At 39.1% G+C, this 24257-nt stretch overlaps 2 protein-coding genes across 6 annotated transcripts in view; one reads left to right on the top strand and one right to left on the bottom strand.

Annotated features, from left to right (window-relative positions):
• Nucleotides 1-105: 105 nt before the first annotated feature.
• Nucleotides 106-2294, bottom strand: LOC119554016. Its single transcript, XM_037864732.1, has 2 exons — nucleotides 2153-2294; nucleotides 106-2052 (listed from the first exon to the last, which is right to left on the bottom strand). The coding sequence occupies exons 1-2, from the start codon at nucleotides 2171-2173 to the stop codon at nucleotides 616-618; spliced, it is 1458 nt and encodes a 485-aa protein (XP_037720660.1). The 5' UTR covers nucleotides 2174-2294; the 3' UTR covers nucleotides 106-615.
• Nucleotides 2295-2813: 519 nt separating this feature from the next.
• LOC119554480 (palmitoyltransferase app) overlaps nucleotides 2814-24257 on the top strand; it is a 72549-nt gene continuing 51105 nt past the window's right edge. For 3 of the 5 annotated variants that reach the window (XM_037865402.1, XM_037865403.1, XM_037865395.1), the window contains exons 1-2: nucleotides 2814-2951; nucleotides 4656-4943. The gene's annotated coding sequence lies outside the window, so the exon portion shown is untranslated. The remainder of the gene's footprint in view (nucleotides 2952-4655; nucleotides 4944-24257) is intronic. The other 2 variants (XM_037865396.1, XM_037865399.1) reach the window with 2 other exon arrangements.

The following is a 24257-nucleotide window of genomic DNA, read 5'->3' as shown; positions in this document are numbered from 1 at the left end:
ATGGGCCAGGGTACACTCCGAATTTCAATTGCATGGCGAAATTCAAGCGGACGAACCGGTCGATCCAGTGACAACAATTTAAAAGGTTTCAGCGAAAGCTGTTCATTTTGTGATGGCAATTAACACTTTAATGTGGACTCTTCGATTGCATTTACAAATGGGCTACGGTGAGCACTGAACACTGCCTGGAGCTTACTTGCTAAATTGGTACGAGTTCAAGTCTTACAAAAGGATAAAAATCACAAAATGAAATGCATTAAGTACATATAAATAACCGAGTAGGTTTTTGTTTCTGTTAAAAACTTGGAGGAAAAAGATTGGAGAACAATTTTCAAGTCATCTAGCAACTAATGTATTTCAATACATTTTCTTCTTTGTAGACGTAAACTTCATCATTTTCGATTCTACGAAAAACTGAAGTCTAAGATATATTAAACTTCTTTAACTCTAGTTCCGCCAATATTAGTTTAAATTGGAAATAAAAACATGTCTTTTGAGAAATCAAAACTAACTAAAATTAAAATGTAAATTAAAAACAAATTAAGGAAGCTATAGCTATTCATAATGAAGTGAAAATACTGAGTGCATTAAGGATAAATAGGTGGACCCGCAGCTTTAGGGGGTCTCGCTGCTGTGGATGCGGCTATGCTCCAGGATATCCGTGTTCTGCATGGGCTCCAGGTCTGTTTCCGAGATGATCTCCGCCAGCCACTGTTCGATCTGAACGGGGTGGAATGAGTCCTCGTCGCCACTGTTCGCCTCTAGGATGATCTTGAGGTTCTCGAAGTTCTTGAAGATTAGCCTCTTGCCCGGCTGCACTTGTGGTCCCGATTCGCTTTGTGTAACGGATGTGGTGGTCGAAACTGGCTCCTGCTTGGGAGCCGACTGCCTGGGATTGGAATTGGCATCGCAACTGGAATCGGCAGCGGCAGCTTGAACCGGCTCCGCCACTTGGTGGTAAGTCCTACGCGGCTTCTCCACCATGCTCTTCTTGATCTCGTTGAGAAGGCGATTGTAGAAATCGCAGGTGACATCATGGATTTCGGTCTCCTCGTAGCGTTGGGCCTGTCCAGGCGTAGGCGTGGAATCAGAGCTGGGCTCGCGGTCAGCTTTCTCCTTCTTTTTGTTTGCCTTTTGCTTTTTGGACTGCGAGCGGGAGCTGGCATTGCTGGAGTAATTGGAACTGGAAGCGGTGGTCGTGGGCGTGGAGTTCGAGGGTTCGGTGGTACTGGAATCAGCGGATTTGGCCAAGGGAATCTCCGCACTGACCGCCTCCTCGCTGGCACAATTGATAGTCAGGCTGGCTATGTTGCGCAGGTTGATAGTGCCATTGCAATTGTTGATGGTAATCTTTGGCTTGAAGCGCTGCTTGCGGCTCTTGGTTTTCGGTGGTTCTTGAATGCTGCTCTTCGATTTGACCGAGGTCTCGCGGCCCAAACTGGAAACGGCTTCGGCTATCGAAGACTCCAGCTCGTCGTCCAGTTCCTCCAAGTTCAAGGGAGGCACATAGGTTTCCCTTTTGATCTTGGCCTTCTTTATCAGATCCTTGGCTTCTTGCAAGGTGATGTTGATAATGGAGCGCTTGGCATTGTCTTCAACGAGAGATCTGTTGCGGGTAAAGTCCACCACGATGGCCTCCGGCGGGGCACCGTCTTCGTCCAGATCGAGATATGATCCTTGCCCATCCTGCAGGCACTTGTACATGGTCTCGTGGTCATCCAGGGGCTCTATGTAGTCCTCGTTCCTCAGGCCCGTGGTGCGGTAATCCTGAAGCGCCAGCTGCATGTCACTGTTGTCCAGCAGGAAGTGACCGAAGCTCCGGATGGCGGTCAGTAGCTTCTCCTCCGTATCCTCGGCTTCTCCGGGAAGAAAACGCACGCCACTTTGATCCTTTTTGGAATCGGACTTCTCCACTTCGGTGGTGGACTTTTTAAGCATCTGCTGCTGCTGTCGGGTATTCGCTATGACCTCCAGTTGCCGGAGAAGCAGCTTTTCGCGCATATGCAATGCCGCACGGATTTCATTGAATTTCTTTTGCACAGTGCCTTTGACCTGGGCGATGAAAAAATGGGGCGTGTATAAGAAAACAGCCAGTTTAAACCCATTGAAAAGTTATTCAAAGGGCGTAAAACTAATCCCCATGTGTACCCACCTCATCTAGATTCTTGTCCATTTTGTCCGAGCTAATAAAAACTTTCTCCTTCTAAAGTTAGAGCATTTTTTTCCTCAATTCCTGTGTATCAATATTTTTTGTTTGATCGATCAGCTGGGTTGAACACCCGCTAGAGGTGGGTAACATGGATGGAAACATCGATGCATCGATGTTCTTATATTTTTTAAAAAACATCGTTGTTTAATGGCGACTATCGATGAATTTTCACATCTCTTTCGAAAGGAAAGTAATTTTTGATAGAGGCAAATAAAATTGATTCTAAGAATTTTAATTTCTTGCTGTCTAAAATTTAGTTATTAAATATCCTAACAAAGACAATTAAAAAAAAAAGTTCTTCAGTGGATTTCCTTCAGCACTTCAACTATTCTGTGGGTCAAGTCCCATAATATTACGCAACTTGTATAACGTTTGTAAAAGTCATTTTTAGTTTTTCGTTTTAAAAACGCTTTTGCACGGACACACCGAAAGTTTAAATTTGTATACTTTGCGCGGCGGCTAACGGCGTTCATCGAAATTACTAGCTAAATCTGATATTTTTTCTGGTATTTCCTTAGTTCTTACGGTGGCTTACGTTTTGTTACGTTTGCTGACACGTTCAAACATCCGAGAATCCGACTTTTTTTACTTAGTCCAAGTCTGGGCACACCATTGCCAGTTTGTTTTCATTTTCAATTTCGTGTCGGGTTCATTCTATTTTTTGCATCGGAGGCGCGCATTTCAATTAAAAGAGCGCTATTGTTTCGTTAACCGTTCAGAACTATAAACACGATAAACATTGGTAAAATATATTTTCGTGTCTTACTAAAAATAATATAAAAAAAGTGAAAAAATAAATCGGAAGATTCGATAAATCGTCGGGCAAAATATCACTAGATTTAGGATGTTAATTGTGTTCAAAAACCATTACTATTATTATTAATTAATGTATTTTGAAAGTTCATTTATTGTAGTGAGAGTTCTTATAAAACAAGGATTTTAAAGAAATGATTTTTGAAATTACGATCAAAGGCAAAGGCAAAAACAAAACAAATCGAAAATCGCCGCTTCCACGTATTCTCAGCTGTCTTTGTCTTTTCGCCTGCCGTCTCTCTTGCACGCGTCGCGGCGCCCTCAAGTGTTTGGTTTTGTAATTGCCTTTGCTTCGCGAAACTGTGCTGATTTAAATGTTTTTTAGTGTTTTTAAAGGTTTATTTATATTAAATGCATACGAAATACAACAATTGTCGCGTGGCTTTTGCAGGGGATGGGAAAAAAAACGCCTGTGTTTAAATAACAATAGTCATCGCTTATTGTTGTTGCCTCAACTAATTTGAGCTGTGCGAGTGTGTGTGTGTGTCAGATTGTGTTTGTGTGTAGGCCCGCTGCCTTTGTTGTTGTTGTTGTTTTTCCTTGCTCTTCACAGACAATAAAAAAAATACTCAGAGAATTCTTGTGTTTGTTTCTCATTCGTAAAAGAGAGGAGACACACACGGCAAAAGAAGCAACAAACAAGACAGCAACAACAACAAAAGGGAAAAAGAAACACACATGCAAAGCAACAAAAGAAAAGGCAAATAAAAGAGAGCCAGAGAGCGCGAATTGTGTCAGTGACGCCAAAAATTTAAAAATATCAATAATGCCCACAACTCGTGTTTTATTTTCGATTCGCCAAAAGGTTTAAAATTAATTTGTGCAACTATTTATAATTGAGTTTTTTTGTACATAGTTTATTTTGTGTTACCATTGGTATTTCTTTATTTTTGCCTTTGCGATTGCGAGACTGTCTTTGCAAATTGTCTTTGCGTCTGGATTCCATTGAATATTTTACAAACAGATGATGCATGTGTCCGTATGTCTGCCTGTATGTTTGTCGCCTTATAACCGCACACATGTGCTCGGTTTGATTTCTTTAAATTTGCTTTATAGGAATATACAGTTAGGAGCTGCTTTTCGCTTTCTGGACGACTGGCTTTCTGCCTTTGCATCCAGCTTTCCGGTTTTTCTCTCTTTCCTCTCCCCATTTGTATTATATTTTTTGGTTCCATCTTGTTATCATCGGGAAAAAACCTGTTTTGTTTTGTTTTCTTTTTTTTTTTACCTGAGCTCTGGCTTTTTAATTCGGAATTACCTCATTTTACACCTCAATCTCGGTGCTTTTCATTTAGTCGCCGCGACTAACCCATTAAATTAATTCATCTTTATGCCGCCCGAATTGGTAGGTCGTTGAAATGTTATTACACTTTCGGGGAGTTCAGGTTGTTCCCCCAAAAAGCTATCGAAATTTGGAACCTCAGATCACAAATCACTTAAAATTATTTATCAGAAAATATACCCAATTTAAATGTCAATGGGAGTTAGATGATTTTATAAGCCATAGTATAGTACAATACCTATAAAGTTAGATTTTAAGAAAACCTTAAAACACGTGAAAACTATCTTAAACCCTAATACCCTAAAACCTATAAATATAATATTAAATTTTATTCAACAACACTTAAAACAGCACAGTTAAAACCCTATTATAGCTATAAAATAAACATCCAACCCAGAAGTGAAAAATAACCAATAAACAGTGCATGCTATTTTAAAAACTCTAAAAATCTATCGTTATTTTAACCGAAAACCTGTAAAAAAGTCTATAAAACCAAGAGAAATTAACGCGTGTAATCGAAAATCGTACGAGTATTTAATCATCACCGAAGGCGAATGTCGAAAAGTGTTCCGAGGTCAATGTTTCTGTTTCTGCTGCTGGCAACTCATCGTTTAAATTAAATACACAATCTGCAGCGAGGTGAGTTTTATTCGGTTATATTTGCTATTTGCCATTGTCGTGTAACATTCCCCTGACCCTGGCCCCGCTTTTGGAGTATTTCGAAATGCCGCCCACTTGTATTTGCTCCATTGAGAGTTACTCGTAGACTTGTTAGTAACTCCCCATATCTATAACTCTCTGTCTCTGGCGGCGAATCGTGTGAATTTATTTACTTTCGATATTGCCGATAATGGGCGATGAGTAATATCAATTCAAGTAGGCTATGTACACACAAAGTTACTTAAATGGAGCTGCTAAACATTTTATAGTTATCAGCCATTATTATCTAGAGCAAATATATTAAATGAACTGCGAAGCTATTTGCTTGATAATATCTTTAAGTACATTTTTTTCCACTCGGGTTCTCATAATAAAAAAATCTAAACATATGTTCTGAATTTTGATTTCAATTACATAGTTCTGAAAATCTCGACCTTCATTGGCCATGTTGTTGGGCTCTTATAATTTATGTTTTATTCCTTATCGAGTCCCCAAAACAACTCCCCAAAGCATTATATCAACACTTATAATCTTTTAATGTTAAAAGGCGTCGTAATAAATTGGATTTCAGAGTTAATGAGCTCCAAAATCGGAAAACTTTTTATATTTTATTTATTATTCGATTTCTGCTTTAAAAACTGCTCTTTTCAATTGATTTACGATAATTTTGCTTCTCTGTTGCCAGCAGATAATTAATGCATATTAACTGCTCTTAACGCGCCTAGGTATTCCTTTTGTTCGGCGATTTTAATAACTTCATTTCGCCACGCGTAATAGAGTTCCCATTGATGATGTGATGCTGAATTGAATTGAGTGGCAATTATTAAATTTACTGTAATTGCAAATTACAATGCAATTAATCAGAGCCCCGAATCGATTGAAATCGAAACCGCTTTAACAACTGAAAATGCAATTGTCTGATTATCCGACTGTCTGTCTGTCTGCTCAGAGGTTTTCCCGTCAGAGGAGCATCAAAACCAACCCAATGAAAACCCAACCAACCCAACCACATTCAACAATTGCAGAGCTCTCCGGCATATATAAATTCATTACTCGGCTTTAATTAGTTTCAATTTGCACACACCATCGAGATATCGACGGGGTCAGAGTAGTAGAATTTCGACCAATTGTTTGTATAGCTTCAGTTTCCTATGTTTTTGCGAAATTATTTTTCATTTTTGCGCAATCAAATCGAATGAACAATGTGTACAATATTTTGATTCACACGTTTTTAGCAATTCTGGATGGCTAGCAAAAATAAATTAGAAATATGCATGGCCAGTTTAATTGTAAATAACTACTGGGACAGAAGTAAAACAAAACTAAAACGTTCGCATTTCTGTGCATTTAATTGAATGCTAGATGGTTGTTTGCCTAGAAATATATATTTTGCAATAACTTTGGCCATTGTGCACTCTGATATTTAATCCGTAATGCAAAGTGGCTTTCGAAATGTTTGCCAATTGCAGACTTTTGACTTGTGAATTTTTATTACTTGCTGACCTGACCGCCGACCCCTTGACACTCCAATTTTCCCCCCGGAGAGTTGGAAATTTGCATAACAAAGCCCGCTTAGCTGCTGTTTTCCTGATTTACGGCATATTTTTGTATTCATGATTGATGGCTGCAGCTTTCCATATATTGTATCTGGTAGATACGGATATATGTATAAAGGACATTTCACTCCACCGCAAGTGCTGTACTTTTATCTCTCGTGCAATTAAACTTAATCACTTGTTCACAATTAGCATTGGCAGCTGCGATAATTTCGTGTGTTCGTGTGTTTATGGCCATTAGGCGGACATAAAAATCCTGTTGCCCCCGGAATGAAGCCTATTTCAATGCCGGCTGCCCGCAAGCACCAGAACATAAAAATCAAATCAAATTACATTACTAATGTGCCGCGTTGTCCGCGACTAGGCCACATTCGCACAGGCATTTGCATTTATTTTGCCAATTTATGCTCTAGGGGATGAAACAGCCTAGAAAAAAAATCCCCCAATTCGGACTCGTACCCGGCCTAAACTGATTTTATTTTTTTGGATTTTCTGTTCTAGCTTTCTGGCGCTACCTTCGCGTGCGTGGATAAAATGCCTGGGACCCAAAAAGCAAGCTGGTGACTCATGGAAATGTACGCCGCGTTGTCCTTTTCCCGAGGACGTCGGCTGTCCTGGTCGTTTTCGTTTTTTTTTATGGCCTGAATCATGCATTTTTTACCACTCCTGGCTTTTTATTGGCCGCCTTTTTTCGAAGCGAATGCGTTTAGCTGGGCGTGGATTTGTTTTTATTAGGGGGTCTCGAGCGGGCGTTTTGTAAACAGCTTTAGCACAGATCATAATGTCATATTCAAACGGTTTTACTACTCCAAGGGGACACTTATTTGCCACGCATATTATTTGCAAGCTTAAGTCCTCAGTTATCCTGCTTTTAGGGTAATTGTTTAGGATGCGTGATGGAAAAGTTCCGATTTATTCGGTTTATTTTAGCTTAATATTTCTTCAATCGAATATAATATTGTTTACTACACAATATCAAAATGTCTTGCATCTCTACTTCAAGAGTTCTTCATCATAAAAACAAAACTAAAGAGTACTTTAGTCTTGATTTTAAGAACATTTCTTCTCAAATTAAGAATACTTGATTTGACTTTTTCCTGTTCTTTAATTTTTAGTTGCCTTTTCTATTTGGTATGGCTTTTTTTATAGGTCCCAGTGTAGTGACTCAAGTTGAATATGATGGATTGCTTATGGATTTGTCTCAATTGTCATAACAAAATTGTCAATTTATTTACTTGTAGCAATTTGTTTTTTAAAATGTTTGCAACCGATTTTTCAATGATGGATCGGTTACTGCGTTGTTTATTCAAAATGTTTCTTGCCATCTCGGTTAGAATATTATCAATATTCGTTGCTTCCAATTAATCCTCGACCATCATTCGCAATCCTTATCGGGTTTCACAATATGTGACCCAACAAAAGTCCGAATAGACTGGCCACTCGATTGATGCTTGCCAATTTACGGAAATCCCGCTGCTAAAAAAATATAGGGAGAAGTGCATTTTTTGTGCAGCCAATACTAATGCGCCATGATTTATTAAAAAATCGGCCACTCCACCGCACACATGACCGAATCCGAATGCCCAGGCGGACTGATTGGGGGGATCGGATGGTTAGGATGGATAGAACCCAGAGACCAGAGAACCCACTCGATGGCAGGAGCACTCGACTATTCATCTAGAGCAGACGGTCGGACAAGTAATCTCCTTAAAATGCAATTTGTTTTGTTGCAATCAACGATTTTTGATGATGACGACGAGCCAAAGGAGCAGGACGATGAGGAGCAGTGGGTCAGGACCTCCTGCCGATGATGGCGATGATGATGGTGATCGAATGCGAGTTGGGTAACAATTTGCAGCGTGGCCAAATAAATTGGTTGTTATTCGGCCCGAACTCCGTTCGACCGCTCTCACCGACCTTTTGCCCTTCAGTTATTCAAGCCCCCTCTCTAAAAAAAATGATGGAGATGAAAACAAAATTCGTAGGATGCTTCTGGTTTTTTTAAGAGCCCCACACTTGGCCCCAAACGCTTGGCTGCAATTCTGATGCATGGCCCTGGCAATGCGGCCCGAGCGTTGCGACAGCCCCAAACTGACGGATGGATGGATGGTTGGATGGTTGGAGTGGTACCTGAATGACCGGGCAATGAAAATGAATGAATCACGGGCTGGCAGTACCTCCTCATCCCTTGGCAAAAATGCAACGCACACGGGCGGGCTTCAAAAAACCAAGGCATGCAATTCACTCGTTCTCGTTTGGCATGGGAATAGAAGCTTATTTGCCATGAGTGGTGATTAATTTTTAATCTTAACACGTCATGGGAATGGTGATTATAAAATATATACAATTTATAGGGGCTAATTAGAAAAGATTTCTACCTGATAACGCAAATTGGAAAGACGTCATATGAAATCCTTCCTAACATCGTTAGGTGTTTATAGGTAGACCTTAAAAGTTTTTTAAATAAAAGGTTTAGAATCATAGTACGTCATATAAATTGATAAAATATGTATTGCTTTTAGTGACCTTTTAATAAGGTTTCCATTTGATAACACAAATTGAAAGACGTCATCTACATAAATAGCAACATCGTAGTTTCTACTTTATTGATTTACTTATTATACATACCTAGGTATTAAAATCATGCTTCTTGTGTGCGATTAGTTGATTTTATTATGGAAACACAAATTCAACAATCATCAAGAAAGCGGAAATAATCTTTAAGCACCATACATTTTATGACGAAAGATACCAAAATGACTTGAACAGACGTTGCCATGTTTAATGGCAAAGATTTCTGAAGGCAAGCAGATTGTGTTTATCAAATTAATTAAGATAGCCGTAGAATCCAAGTGGGTATATCATTAAAGTATCTATAGAGCAGAATAATTGAAATGTTTACAGAGTCGAACGGCGATTGCACACCTTTGTTTGTCACTCTTTTGAGAGTTACGAGCTACGAGGGTCACTCGGCCAGTTTTTGGTCGAGCTGTGCCTTCCACTCGTTGCATAGTTTATTGCGTGTTTTCCCGTAACAGATTTGTTTGCCCTCCCTTTGTTTGTTTGCCCAATCCAACCGTATTCTCTGTGCATTTTTTCCAGAGTTCCCCTGGCCGCCGTGAACTATTTTATTTGCCTGCACGTATCAGAAGCGTGTTTCAATTTGCACAAAAATTCACATGTCGATTGCTGCTCCATCCATCCGTCTATCTGAGATTGATTTCTAGCACGGGTATTTGTCTGTTCTCTTGGTCTTTCTATCTATATATATCTATCTATCTACCTACCTACCTATCTATCGGTTTGCCTGACTGACTGACTGTCTTCCATGCGCCTGGTTGCCAGCCCAACATCGCGTATACGCAATGTGAACTTCCCCTTTGCATATTTCTGCATACGCCATGTGTGCATTACATTTTATACAGTTGTGCTTCTATAACTCGAATTTGCATTGGCCACTCAAATTATTCAAGTCTCTTAGAGTTGGTCAAATAATGCAGAAGCATTTAATTCCCCAAAAATGCAAAAACTAACCGTGTAAAGTTAGGATTTTTATTATTTTTACTGAATAAAATAAAGTAATACCATTATTTTTGTTTGCTGATTTTTGGTCCAAGCCACATTTTAAATTGAATGACAGTTGAATTGTTTTTTCATATGAACATTTCTGTGCTGACTAAGGAAAAATTTATTTTAAATGCCTTGAGAACACAAGGGTACATTTTTTTTAGTTTAAGAGGAACTTAGGTTATGGAATGTTGACTTTATAAAGTTGAAATATCAAGAACCATTGAAGTTTTTAATTTTACAATGTACAGAAGTTCGACTGTGATTGGAACTCGAAAGCTTTGTTGAGCAAACATTTTGTTGCCAGCTGTCTCCTGGCTGAACTTCCTCCTGTCGCTCAATGAGATGTGCATTTATTTCAAGTCCTCGACAAATGGCAATTGATTAACTCGTTTTCCGCCCTCGACACGGGGCCATCGTCATCTCTCAACCGATGGCCATATATATATATATGTACGTACGTGCTCCATTCACCGTCAGATGGTTTGATATTGCGAGTGTATCAACACGCTTATCGGCAGTGCTTATAATCACACCCACCACCGAACCCACTCCCACATCTACGATATATTCCGACCGTAGAACCGTATAATGTAGACCCTATCAGGCATTGCCTGAGATGACCCTCCGTACCCCCCAAAAGCCCCAATGCCCAACACTCTTTGTAATCGGGGTCTGTGTTTTTTCGCTGTTATTTCAACAATTTGCTGATTAGATTTTCATTTCGTACTTCCCTTCCCTTTTGCCATTCAAGAGAAAGTTGTGTTCGTGCGCCGAGAGTTTCTTAATTGAAATAATTTAGTGCAATTTCCAGGTTTCCCTTAAAGCTTGCCTATTTTACCTAGGGCCTTTGTCTGTGCTTTTTTTTTGTCTTTTGTTTTCTTTGCCACCGCATTCTTTGGACGTCGTTTATCTTGTTTACCTTACCGCACCCACAAAGGAAAAGAAAACGAAAACTGGGGGGAAAAATACACGATGTGACGTAGTCGTAAGGAAAGCTGCCGCAGTCATCGGTAACTAATCAGTGCCAGAATTAAGTTGACAAAATGCCATGACCAGGCACAAAGCAGAGCTGTGATAAACCGCTTTTATAAGGCTTGGGGATCCCATTTTCAAGACCTAACATTCCTAAAATGTTAATCAATTTGCTGGCAACAAGTACAAGTTTATTAAAACCATTGCATTTTTAAAGATCCTCTGGGAAAAACTTTATCTTAAATCAGTTTAATTTTTTATAAAGTTGCTAGTTGATTAAACATTTTATGAAAATGATTAGTCTCGGTATTTATTTTCGCTAATTTGCACAGGCTTACACGCCAAGTGATCATGAATAATTTATTCGCTTTTTAATTGACCGCAGATAATAAAATGCCAATTTGTATTGGCCTATGCAAATGGGGGAAATTAATAATTTAAAAATATTTATCCACAAATCTGAGTAGAAAGTTGGTCAGTCAAATCGTGCTAGTGAATATTTCACAGCTTATCATGGAGGACTATGTTAATTTCCTGGGACATTGCATCCTTGTGCTTCCTGCCGCTGCTGTTGGGTGTACGATAAATCTAATCTAATCTCGGACCACTCACTTGACGCACCGAGCACTCACGTTGTGGCATATGATTAAATATCTATTAGCTGCCATAAATGGAACCTATGTTTTGTGCGAATTATGCAGCAATTGCCCGACAAGCTTGGCCTGAGCCATTGAAATTGGCCAAACAACTCCTCTCCTGGCATCTAATCATTCATGTGCCATACGACATGAGCGATTACGTCGACACATGGGCGGGAAAATGGGCTTTGAGCGGAGCCGGGTTTCCCGATAAGCAAGACAAATGTGCCGGGTGAAATCTATAAAAGCTATGTATTCCATATAGCTGTGTGTTTTGGTTCACCAGTCTCGACATGCACATCATAAAGCATACGTTTCGAACGAGATATGCTGCTAAGTCAGCACACAGCCTGTCCTGCGTATACGCAATATTTCGCCGGCTTAGTGGGGTCTGCATGCAGCATGCCAAGATATAGAAAAGCGTATGGGAGCACAGACAAAAAGAATAGCTGATTATTGTAAAACATACTATTTTTTTTAAGATTACATATGGTTTGTTCTTATTGCAGCAAATAGCTCAATTATTTATTGGTATAAATAGGTGCTCAAAATATTTGCTTTAAGATATACTTTTAAATATAATGATCTTAAAAGTATACAATTAAATGCAGTAATATTTATGATGATGGTGATAATAAGGTCTTAAAATCAAATTATTTGATCAATATAAAATAATTATTTTCCTATGTAAAATCATGTCAAACCGAAATAATTATGATAGACAACTTAGATAATTTTATTTAAATATTATAATCATCTGACCAAGTATCTAAGATCGCAAAGATTTTTCATAGAACATGTATCTAAATTTTAAAACAAAATAATTTATTTTTTACGTAGTCTAATTGTCTAGATATCATAGAAAAGACTTTGACAATTTTATTCAAAATTGTTAATCGGGTGACCTTAGCTTGTTCCATAATAAAGTTCACTGGCTACCCAAATCGGTTATATATTTTCTCCCAGTGCATTGGTAAAACCAATGCTAAAACTGACGCTGAAACTGAGAGCCGAAGCCAAAGATTGGCTGTCGCTGCCATGGTTTATTAAATTTATGTTATGACATTTTCTAATGCATATTTTGCCGGAGCTGTGTGCGTGCCTGAAATATTTTGTGCCCCGTATCGAGCGGTACTTTCCCGGCCATTCCCGGCCCTTCCTGGCCCCGCCCATTCCGACCATCTAATGTCCTGACATACTTGTGTCAGAGCCGTGGGAAAAGTTTGAGGGGCAAGGAAGGGCATGGAACATCACCTGAACTCTGATGTTACTTGAAAGTTGGCTCAACTATTTTTCTAGTGTTGTGATTTTCCCTTGTCACAAGAGAAGGTGCCACTGGCTGAGCAACTTTTGCGCTATGCCAACCATTTGCAGTGTTCTCCCCTCCTACTTTTAAGTTTCTTTTTATTTTATTTGATTTTTCTTGTTTTTTTTTTTTTCGTTAGACAACTTGGCCTGACAAACATTTTCATTCCAACCGAGAGCAGCTGGAATGCATTTGGCCTGCAGTCAGTCCTCGTCGTTGGTATGGAAGGGCATGGTATGGCATGCCATGGCATGGCATGGTATTCCCTTCATTTTATTTCGACGCCACCTTTAAGTTCGCCTCCAAGGCTCGTCAAATATTTGCGCCCTCCCGATTGAGTCATCGAAAGTCAAACATTTAGCTCTGGCTTCGTTTAGCTGCGATTCAGCTCGATTCGCTTTGATTCGTTTCGATTTCAATTTGCCAGGGTGCAAATTGTCCATGGCCAGTTGACAGTTGACTAAGGCGTTCGTCAATCTATCTGTTCCCCACTGCCCCAATGTCCCCCAGCTTTTCCAGTTTTCCCTGCCTCCGCAGATTTTCCCTGACTTTCGGAAAACGCACATTCATATCCACGCTTGGCATTGTGTGTTCTGGCCATTATGTGTGCATTTTCACTAGTCCGCCTTTGTTTGCCTGATGCGTCTTTATGCTTTAATACCACCTATTACAAGGGAATTAGGGGTATGTCAGGCCAGTTTGATTCACTGTCTTGTTTTTGGAAACTATGCAATCAAGGGTAAACTCAAATATATTTAAAAATATAAGTTGTTTTAAGTAAAACTATTCCAATTACAAATACTAATTATATTTATTTGATATTTTCATATCATATTTTGAAGACTAATCTTATAAGTTAAGGCATCCTATAGTCGCTACTAGAATATCTTCCCCACCTCTTCTCATTTCCTTTTGTTCGCCATCGTTGACCACATTTAGTCGTTGTGTGCCTGTGGCTGAGGATCACATCCTGCCATCCAGCCGTTGTGGAGAGTTCATAAGGTACTGGCCCTCGAGCCCTCAACCTCTGTGGCCCCCGCCCAGCAATCTTTTTTCCGTCGCCAGTTCCTTCATCTCATCCGCAGACTGCGGGCCATTGTTCACTAATTTTGTCACGTTTGCAGCTTTTGTTAGCAGTACTTTGCCATCTTTCACTTACTTTTCTATACTTCTCCGCCTGCCATTGGCTTGATGAAGGGGGGGCGAATACGAGAAAGGGGTTTGACCTTCCCTCTTAGCCCATCGCCAACCCCACCAAACCCCACCCACCGAAAACTATGCCTTTGGGCTTGTTTGTTTGATTGAATCTTTCTGGGCGATTTGCTTTTTCTGCACTTGCTCTAGGCAGCTTTTCTGCTTTGGCAAGTTGCTTTCCCTTTTTTCATATTGACTGATTTCTATTGCCCCCATACAGAGAAGAAAATTATATCATTTTATATGAGACCAGTAACAAATTGATTTTATTGGAACGAAAATAAATGCTTTGTTGGTATATTAACTTAAATAATAGCTTTACTGAAATTTAGATGTGGAGGAAGTCATTTTCTTATTTTATTCCTTTAAAATTTAATATTTCCAAGCACGTTCCTTTAATCGTTTTGAAAAAGTACAATATTTTATAACCATTTGAAAGTGAATGAAACTCCTGTTGACAGATTTGCTTTTCCTTTGGTCCATCAGCCGTAATTTGCTTGCCTTAACTTCGGTGAACGTTCCTGGAGACCCCTGCCCACAAATGATATGCAAACATCCCGGTGAGCCACATGCCACCTGGTTGGTTTTGTGCAAAAAAGTTGATCCTTCCGAGGAGGTCAGCACGTGACTCGCATGCCCCACTAAGCATGCTGCACATTTTTGTCGGAGGCTTTCTCTTCAGGTTCAGGTTCTATTTCGTTTTTTAACAGGATTTTTTAAAGGTATTTTTTTGTGCTGATGCCATGTGCCTGGAAAATACATACTTTTAAGCGCATGTTTTGAATATTCGTGGCATATTTCGCTTGGTGGTGTCGGGGGCATTCCTGTTCCAGGGGCAAATCTACGCAGCTTATCTGTAAGTTCCCCTTCATGATGGCCTGCCATCATCATAGCTATAAGTATTTTTGCACAATTTTACGCCGAGCATACCGCCACTTTGCTGGGTTTTTTCTCAGCTTTTTGGCGCTGTCGCGGGGCCTCTACGTCTTTTTAATGCTGAAAAGCTTTACTTACTTCCGTTGCCAGCGGAGCCAGGAAGCGGAAGTTTAACTTTTGTTAAAATTTTTAGTGATTCGTGAGACGCAGACATTTGCCAGGCGACTGGCATTGGTTCTGGCTTTTTGGTTTTATTATTCACTGTCATCACTGTTATCTGTGGGGAGTTTGCAAGTAGTCTCAAATAGTTGAGGCTACGAGTTCCGTGTTGTTTCGTGGGAAAATTAGCCAAATAACCAGCATCTTTTTCGATTAAAAGCCTAATGAATTACTAGGGTTTTTATGGATCACAGGCACTATTACTCAATCAAAAACATTTATATTGTTTAAATATATTTTATCTCTGTATCTATAACCTTAATATTTAAAATGCAATCCCACATATGTTAGCTAATCTACTAAGTAATTTTTGATTAATGATCAAAAGAACAGATTCCATTTTAAAATACCCTTTATAAGCGTCCTATAAATAGGGTTCTCTTATAATATTTCAACTTAATTAATTTCAAAAGATTTTATAATTTTCCAAAGTTTTCAGCTTATTATGACTTTCAATCACTTTGAAATTCATTTCTCGAATAAATAAGAGCTCCTAAATAGCCTTTAGATATATAGTTCAACGAAATAAGTTGCGCTTGCTTTTTGTAAGGATTTTATCGCCACTTTGACTGTACAACAATATAGTTCCTGTGCTACAAAGCTCTTTATCAAAACTTTATTTAACAGGGAATCCATAAAATATCTATGTTATTGTGTGGCGAGTTCGAACTGCTGGTAGATGTTTCCTGCCCGCGTTTCCTCCAGTTGACCCGCCCATCCTAGAAAAGCCTTTCCTTTTCCCATCCCCAAAACGTTGCATAGTTTTTAAGCCCCGGACTTAAGTAGTTTTCAGCACATTTTGAAATCATCTCTCCTTTGCTAGCTGCCACTGATTTGGCCGGCACTGACCTGCTTATAACTTTGCAACGTGGAAACGTGGCAACGAGGCAACGCCCGAAGCGAATTCCCCATTGAATTTTCCACACGGCAAAGTTCCTGTTCCCGGTTGGCGAAAGTTGCAAAAGTCGGCAAACAGCCAAACTAACAAACCGGCGGAGGCAGAGGGCTCGTTATTATTATTATTATATCTGCCTGGTTCGATGCGTGTGCCAGCCCCCCTTCACCATTCCTACGCCCCTGGCAAAACGGGGGAGCGGAACCTTTTAACTCTTAAACAAAAGTAGCTACAGATTTGGCGTGAACTCCTGATGATTGCGTGCAGCACGACGGTCATGGCTTTTAGCGTTGCATGTTGCAGGAGTTGCAGAAGTCACGCCCCCACACAGATACTCACGTACACGAGTGCAAAACTACGCCCCCTGACCCCACACACACACACACACACACACATGGCTATCGGAAATGCATTTTCAGTGGCCGTCCAGAAAGCAAGAGAAAGCCATTTCACTTTATTTTACGAGCATTTATTGCGCGCCCACGAGGTAACCGTTTTATTCCCTCTAGCCGTTTCAATTTTCGCGGAGTTAAGTGTAATCACAGCGGATGTGGGTCTGGAGAGGCTCTACTGGGGATAGTTCTGGAACAGCCGAATTTTTAAGTCATGTGGAAATCTCCCTGTCAGGAAAATTCCTTTCAGTCGGTTGCAAATCAATGGGGGTTGTAATGGGATTTGAAGTGATCTTTGTGTGAGTTTCTCTCTAAGATAAGTTTATTAAATATCTAAAAAGGTCTTGAAGGTTGTAGGTAAACTTTTTCGATAAAAAACAAAGTTATATAAAGATCTAAAAATATTCTTTCCGGAAATATCAAATAATAAATATTTAAAAATGTTTTCTTAGAACTCTTGGTACGATTTTTATGAAAAATTTGGTTTTAAGTTAAACTGTTAACCTTTGAAATACTTTATTTTTATAGGTAATTTCTAAAAAAAAATTGATTTTTTCTTAAAAAAAACGTTTACGTTGTTTGTTACGCATTATCAAAAGTAAATAGTTTACATAGAGTGTATTTTGTTAGCTTATAAACCACTTTATATATTTTAACAAAAGACCACATAATACCTACCTATAATTTCCAGAAATTCCCAACTTATTGACTACTTAAAACCTTAAATATTTAAATTCGCAATATCGTTAATAAAGCTTAATCACCCTAAATTCCTTTCTTAATTTAAACAATTTTCTGCTGAACTACTGCCAGTTAAAATCACTTGACTTTATGCTCACTTTCGAATGCTTCCTGAGCAAAGAGCAGCGAAACAGCTTTGGCCATCACAATCTTATGCCCCTGGCGATGACATCACGACATCGCTACGCAGTAAAAGCATTATGGCAAATTGTTTTAAGCTGTGCGAAAATGCCATCAAAATCAGTTGACTATGCAAAGCAGGGGGGGGATGAAAGTCGACGGTAAAGAAAACCCCCCTTAGGAAGGGATAGTAGGGAAAATCAGGAAAAAGGGCGGGCCATTTGTTGCCATGGCTGGCCATTGCGTTTTATGGCATGTGCTGCATGTCAGCCATTGTTGTGGTCGTTCGGAAAAGGCAAGCGATTTCTTCTGCTCCAGCTTTTCCTTTGGCTGTAACTTAGCCGGGTCTCGAAGGAGCCGCAGCCAGTGGTCATCCTTGTGGTCCTTTGGTCTCTGGTCCCTGGTCTCTGGGACGCCCACAAAAGCAACAGCTTAGGGACCAGATGCCACCCATTTCCGTCCGTCTGCTCACTGAATGCTCACTGTTTGACTCCCTGGGATTTGCAAACATATGTACGAAGGAAGCGGTTTGGATGTGCAACAAAACTAATTTGATTGTCATGCAGCTGGACATAAAAGGAGAGGATAAGGCATAACTGGGCAGTCCAGAGCATGACAAATTGCGCATTTTTGTGCTTTATGCACTCTGTAATTTTCAGTTTTCCACAAAATGTCTGCTTAAAGAGGGATTAATCAATAAACGGGATTATTAGAATCCTAATATACAAATAATAACAATGGTTGAAATATAACAAAAGTCAGCAGTCAATATACTTAAAAGCAAGCTTCTCACAAATAGATTCTTAAGCCAAAAACTGAAATTGTTGAGTAGCACACTTATAAATCTTTATCACAAAAATGGATATTTTTTCGTGGAACGTAGTATATAAACTTCTCTGCAAGCTTAACAAATTAAAAAATATTTTTAAGCTGAATAACGAGAGTACGTTTTAAATATTTATTTAAGATTAAAATCAACTTCTCACTAAGAGTTTCTTAAGCAGTAACACAAAACAAATAAAAACACACTTTTAAATCTTTTTAAGAAATATAAGTTTTTTTTGTTATGCCATATTTTTATGCTAGGTGCGTTTCAATATTTAATCAGTTTTACTTGTCAAAATCAATGTTAGTAATATTTCAAAATAGATTTATGAACAAAAATTCACAACGTTAAGTGATCTTTATTGATTGAAGGTAATCTTCTGCAGAGTCTGCCAGCAGAAATATGAACTACTTTGCAAGCTTATAAACTTTTTAAAATAATTTAAAGCTGACAGAAGCGAGTACGTTTCAAATATTTATTCATTTTCCTGTGTCAACTCTGTCTTTCGAGGGCTCTGAGCACACTAAAAGCGGAAATTATAACCTCATTTGTTATTAAAATCTCGCTTTCCTCAAATGTTTTTTATCTAATTTCCGCTATCAGCCCGCTCGACCTGTCTCTTTTGCTCCACCGCCCACCTGTCGCCATGAATAAGTGACTCCTCTGCCACGAGTTTCAATTTAAATTGCACAAATTCTGCGCATCAACTTGAGAGCCGTTGGCTGAGGCCCCTCGAGATCCCGACTCTGAGGTCTGTGGGCCCGCACTTGTTCACGCGATCTGCTTTTTATTTTCGTATTGTTTGTGGCCCTTCCACCCATTGAATTTCCCACGAATTTTCCACCCACCGCCCATCTGCGTGTGAAATCGCGCGGCTGCCGACACTTTTCCTTTCCCCCTTTCTCTTTACAACCCTTTGCCTTCGTTTACCTTCGCCGTATGCATAATTTAATGCAAATAATGCACTTGTTTCGTTTCGTTTCGTTTCATTTCACATCACATGTTGCCTTAAACGCTCTTTCCTCTGGAGATGAAGTTGTTGAAAAAAAGGGGGCGTGTCAAGGGGATATATACCTGTGTATATACAAATGTATATATCCAACTGACGGACTGACAACATGGGCAAAGTGCACAACTTCATTTCACATTAATGTAGTCGCTTTAACTGAATTTGTTGGATTCGTCGTGTGGCAGCCTGTCTGCAAATTTATGCTAAGGAAAACATTTTCAACTGTGGAACGGAGCAAAAATATTTATCAGGAAAACACCTTAAATAAATACCTGATTTTTCCTACAATCTTTGGCAGTCAATATTCTTTTGCAAGATTTTCAATTTAATTGATGGTAATTTGTTAGCCAATATTTGGTTTTTAGTTGATGTGACATTTAATGGAGATAAATTTGATATTTCATTTAAAGAAGCTTTTCATAATGTTTGTTTTTCTTTTTTTATTTGAAAAAACATGACATTTATGCTCCTCCATTATTTCATCTCAAATTATTGTTGCTAAAAATTAAACTGATATAGGTTTTGATGAAGACAAATCTGATATTTTATTTGAAGAGACTTCTCATATTATTTGTAATATTTTCTTGGTTTAAGAAAAGACAGATAAAAATATTAAATGTATGCTCCTCCCATAAAGCATATCAAATTATTGTTGCTAAAAATAAAATTTAAATGGGATTTAATGAAGACATATATTTGATATTAAATCTGAAAAGCCTTCTCATATTATTTGAAATGTTTATTTTGGTAATGAAAAGACAATTTGATTCAATATAAATATATAAAATGTATGCTTCTCCAATATTTAATCTCAATAAAGGTCATAAAGAATCTTTATGTTCTTAATCAACAGTCCTCGTAAAAGCGCAATGCTATTACTTTAATCCAAAGAACCAAGTGAAAATGCAACCGGAGATGTTAAAGTTTGGCCCACTGCGGATACGGTTTGGTTTTGGGGGGCTCCGGTTGCTGTTTTCATATAATTTTATGCATGCACTCGCCTTTATTTAGCATATTTTTCTCTTGTGGGCCTTGCATTTTCAGTTGGGTCGTGAAGGAAAGGCGATGCCGTAAACTTAATTTCCGCCAGCCGTCGCAGCTCCGTTTTTAATTCCTTTCGGTTGCCTCGGCATTTTCCGCCTTTCCCGGTGCTCTTGTCGTTTTCCTCGTGTTTTGCTGCTCTGTTTGCTGCCGCCATAGTCTTAACAACTTGTAGCTCTCCATCGCATTTTCCGCACGCGGCAACGCGTCTCATTTCAATTTAATTTCCCCCTCGAAATGTGCTCACGTAGCTGGCGTCTCTGGCATTTGCCATTTGTGGTTACACTTTCAACTGTGACGCCCAGCGAAACAATTTCCATCATCATCATCTTCATCATCAGTTGCTCCTTTTTGGTAGGTGGCATTTAAATGGAGGGAAATTACTTTTCCAAGCCCTGGCTAATTGTGAGAATTCTAACTCTTCAAGGCTCTTGCGCATCTGGGAAATTAGGTTGTGAATTTTCCAAGTGGTCCTCGTTCAAATACTGACAAGTGTCTTGTTTTTTGTTTACTCCTTCCTGTCTTGAGTATTTTGTTGTGCGCTCTATTGTCAAAATGGCCTACTGGTCCACGCGGCGTATGCGCAATAATTGACTTTGGCATTCAGCAACCACATCATCATCACTCATACGCCAGGTGGGCCGGCAATTAAAATCGTTTGAACAAAGTGAATCATTTAAGGGGACAAAAGGGCGAGTTAATTAAACCGCAATATTTGCATATTTCTTTCATTACTGAATTCAGGCGATGAGTAAGTTGGTCCTACCACCCCTCCCCCAGAAAAACCACCCAATTGGCAAACAGTCACGCCTGCTTAACTCACACACATGTGTTTGGGTAAGGGAAAAGCGCACAAAGTTTATTGCTCAATTTCCCAAAAACTTTTCCCGCAACCTGCTTTCGGTTTGCTGTTTTACGGAAGGAGGCTGCAGCGAGCGGAAGGCATTACCACTAACCCACGCACATCGAGTTAACATGCAAATTTCAGATACTTTCGCCAACTTGATTTCGCCAGCCTAGCTCTATGGTATACCATCTAGGATACCATTTTACAGAGCTGGAAATTTTAGGGAGATAGCCCAAGGCGCTGTAAACGCAGATAAGCCGCGACAATGTTTGAACAGTTCCGTCGTGTCAATGACTTTTACGTGCTAGCCAGATTTTTATTAGCGCAACTTTGTGCCTCATAAGGAAGTTACTTAGACTTTGAAGGATCTTTCGGCAAGTGTGTGAGGATGAATTTACATCGAAATGGTTTGTTAAGTTAGTTTGCATAACCACATGCTGGCTACTTAACATCCTTGCAAATTAGCTAAGCAGATCTTATGTTCCGTTTACATTGATCTTTTTAAATATTTTATATTATATGATAATAAAAATAGTTATTAATAAATTACAATCCGTTAAGTATTGAAATGTTTAAAAGATGAACATTTATATTCTTCCTGTTTGATATAATAGTTGTCTTAACTTTAAGTCAAAATCTATTGTTGTAAAATTATGTAAATATGTAATATGTAAAATTGATTAAAATCAAAATAAACATGAACATATTGCACTGTCTAAAATACTAAAAAATATAAATGCTGTTTAATGTCAAATTATAATAATCGGTTAATTGATTGCACTCAAATTAATCATAATTCAGTCTCAGTCCATTAAGTGTTAAATCAATTAAAAATCAATTTAAATCAATTTAATATTAATTAGTTTATTGTGCACTGCATGAGAATTATAAATTAACATTAATACCACTTTCTGTTTAACGTGACTTGTAGTCTATTAAATGAACATTAAATTACAACCCATAAAATTCATATTATTATTTATCTAACCTCGAAGAAGTCAAGCAGGCATAACGATAATAATTTATAACTTTAACCTTGGCCAGCAAATAGACGCTGCAGCTTTTCGAGATTCCTTTTGGCCACCTTACGGGCCTTCGCCAATTTCTGGCGCTGCAGTGTCCACTGTGATTTACAGCCAAGCCTGCCTGCAATGACCTGGCCACGCCCCCTCCCCCCCCGTCTCGATCCTTGCCCCCTTTCGGCCATTTTCCCCATTCAACTTCCGGGGCAAACGTGCGCAAAAAGTTTCCGATTCTGACCGCCGACCGCAACAAGGACATTTATGTTTTGCTGCAGGCCAATGTTATTCTTCCTGTTGGTGTTCTTGTTTTTGTTTTTGCTTCTGTTTTTGGTTTTACTTGGGGTGGGCTAGAAACCCAGAAGCCCACAATTACACAAGAGCATAATGCGCCGCTCTGTACCAAGAAGAATTCTATTTACCTTGAGCAAAATAATCCAATGTGGTCGAGAGCAGGCCTTTCGGGCCATCCTGCGTGGAGGGTCCTGCGCTGTGTGTTGCCTGTTCGCAAATATTTCGTTATTTAATTTTGTGTGGGTAATTCCATGTTTCAGCCGTAAACATTGTCGAAAATGCTGCAGCACCACCATTCGGGATTTGCTCAGTCGATGGGGGCTAAGAATGTGTTGACGATGTTCTATCCTACATTTTGTGGAAATTAATTGAGCTTAGGAATGTTTTTGGGGGATACATTTTATTACATGAACATTGAAAAAATGTTGCTAGGTTAATTAACTTCTAAGGGATGTTAGCCAGCAGGATTTATTTATGGGTATGGCTAAATCTTAGGGATTTTAATGATCTTAGGAGCGGTTATGATATAATTTACCTTGATATAGGATTATATTAGATTTAAAAGGATTTAAATGATATTAGAAAAAATTATTATATAATTTATATTATTAATATCAATTTTTAAAGCTTAAGTTTAAGGATATATTATATTTTGTTTATCAACCAGAAAAGCCATTAAATTTTAAAGCAAGCCATAACAAGTATGATATCCTGAAGGGAAGCTTCTAATTTAGACTATCGAATTGAGGTCTGCTGCCATTCCCATTTTTATTTATTGACACCTTATTTATGGGCAGTCACTGCGACCTGGATTTCTGGGCCATAAGGCCGGTGCGTGCCAGGAGCTGTTAATGAGCCAAGTGCTCGGCCAACACACTTGGCCCTAATCCACTCAATGCCAGACATCCTAGGTCCTCGTTTCAGCATTGGGTATCCCCAGCTAAGCCCTTTGATTAGCCATCTACGAGTAATTTCCAATCCAATTTCAATAGTTAAGGAGAGCTGGGGAAAATCTCCCATCCTAAACCAATTTGCTGGGCGTCTGGCAAATATATACAGCCAGACTACAGAAAATGACCGCAAAATGCTTGCCAGTTGTTCATTTGTGGTACCCAACTCCACTGCTTGCTTTTTGCAATTCCAATAGCAAGTTTCAAGTTCGGTATATTTGTATTTGCAGCAGGAGAAATTTATAGAACAAAATTAAACACTGGTTTTTTATTTTCCTTTTTTATTTGCTTGGGTTTATTTTCTGAACTTGCACTCGGCATTCGCATCCTTTGCTCCAGTTGCAGTTTAATTTGTACATCGATAAATTTTTTAAGCTGTCAGGATGCCCACACACACGACTGCACTACACTGGGCTGTGCACTGTGTGTTTGAGTTGGCCAAATAACCATAAATCGCCAGCTTGCCGTGCAATTGTCGCTTTGAAATATCGCTTAACTTGGCCTGTTCCGTTGGAGTTTCTGAATCGCAGGATTTATCCCGGGCTGCTAAATGTGCAGGCATTTCGCTAATTAGCCGGCCATTAAAAAATATGTAAGCCAGAGAGCTGGGCTTCGGCTGTTTCTGCTGTTTCCATTCATAATTTGCGCAGTGGCCCGGACATTAATCAACTTGGCCGGTCTGAAAAGTCTGTCAATAGCAGGACCATCCCTCAATTCAGACTCCCCCTGAATGTATATTTATATATATATATTTCCCCCCCCCTATTATGCGCTAAGCGAACAAAGAAAGTTTTGAATCAATTCAAGTTGTCCAAAGTTAAATCCGCG

This window comes from Drosophila subpulchrella, chromosome 3L, assembly GCF_014743375.2.
Source record: "Drosophila subpulchrella strain 33 F10 #4 breed RU33 chromosome 3L, RU_Dsub_v1.1 Primary Assembly, whole genome shotgun sequence".
NCBI classification, from domain to species: domain Eukaryota; kingdom Metazoa; phylum Arthropoda; class Insecta; order Diptera; family Drosophilidae; genus Drosophila; species Drosophila subpulchrella.
Note: the sequence above shows the minus strand (reverse complement) of the source record. Positions and strands in the feature narration are given on the sequence as shown.

Excerpts from the sequence above, each read along its gene's own strand:
- LOC119554016 (XM_037864732.1), bottom strand. The coding sequence starts at position 2,173 with ATGGACAAGAATCTAGATGAG. Across the intron at positions 2,053-2,152 it reads TGGACAAGAATCTAGATGAG|GTCAAAGGCACTGTGCAAAA; the intron begins GTGGGTACACAT and ends TTCATCGCCCAG.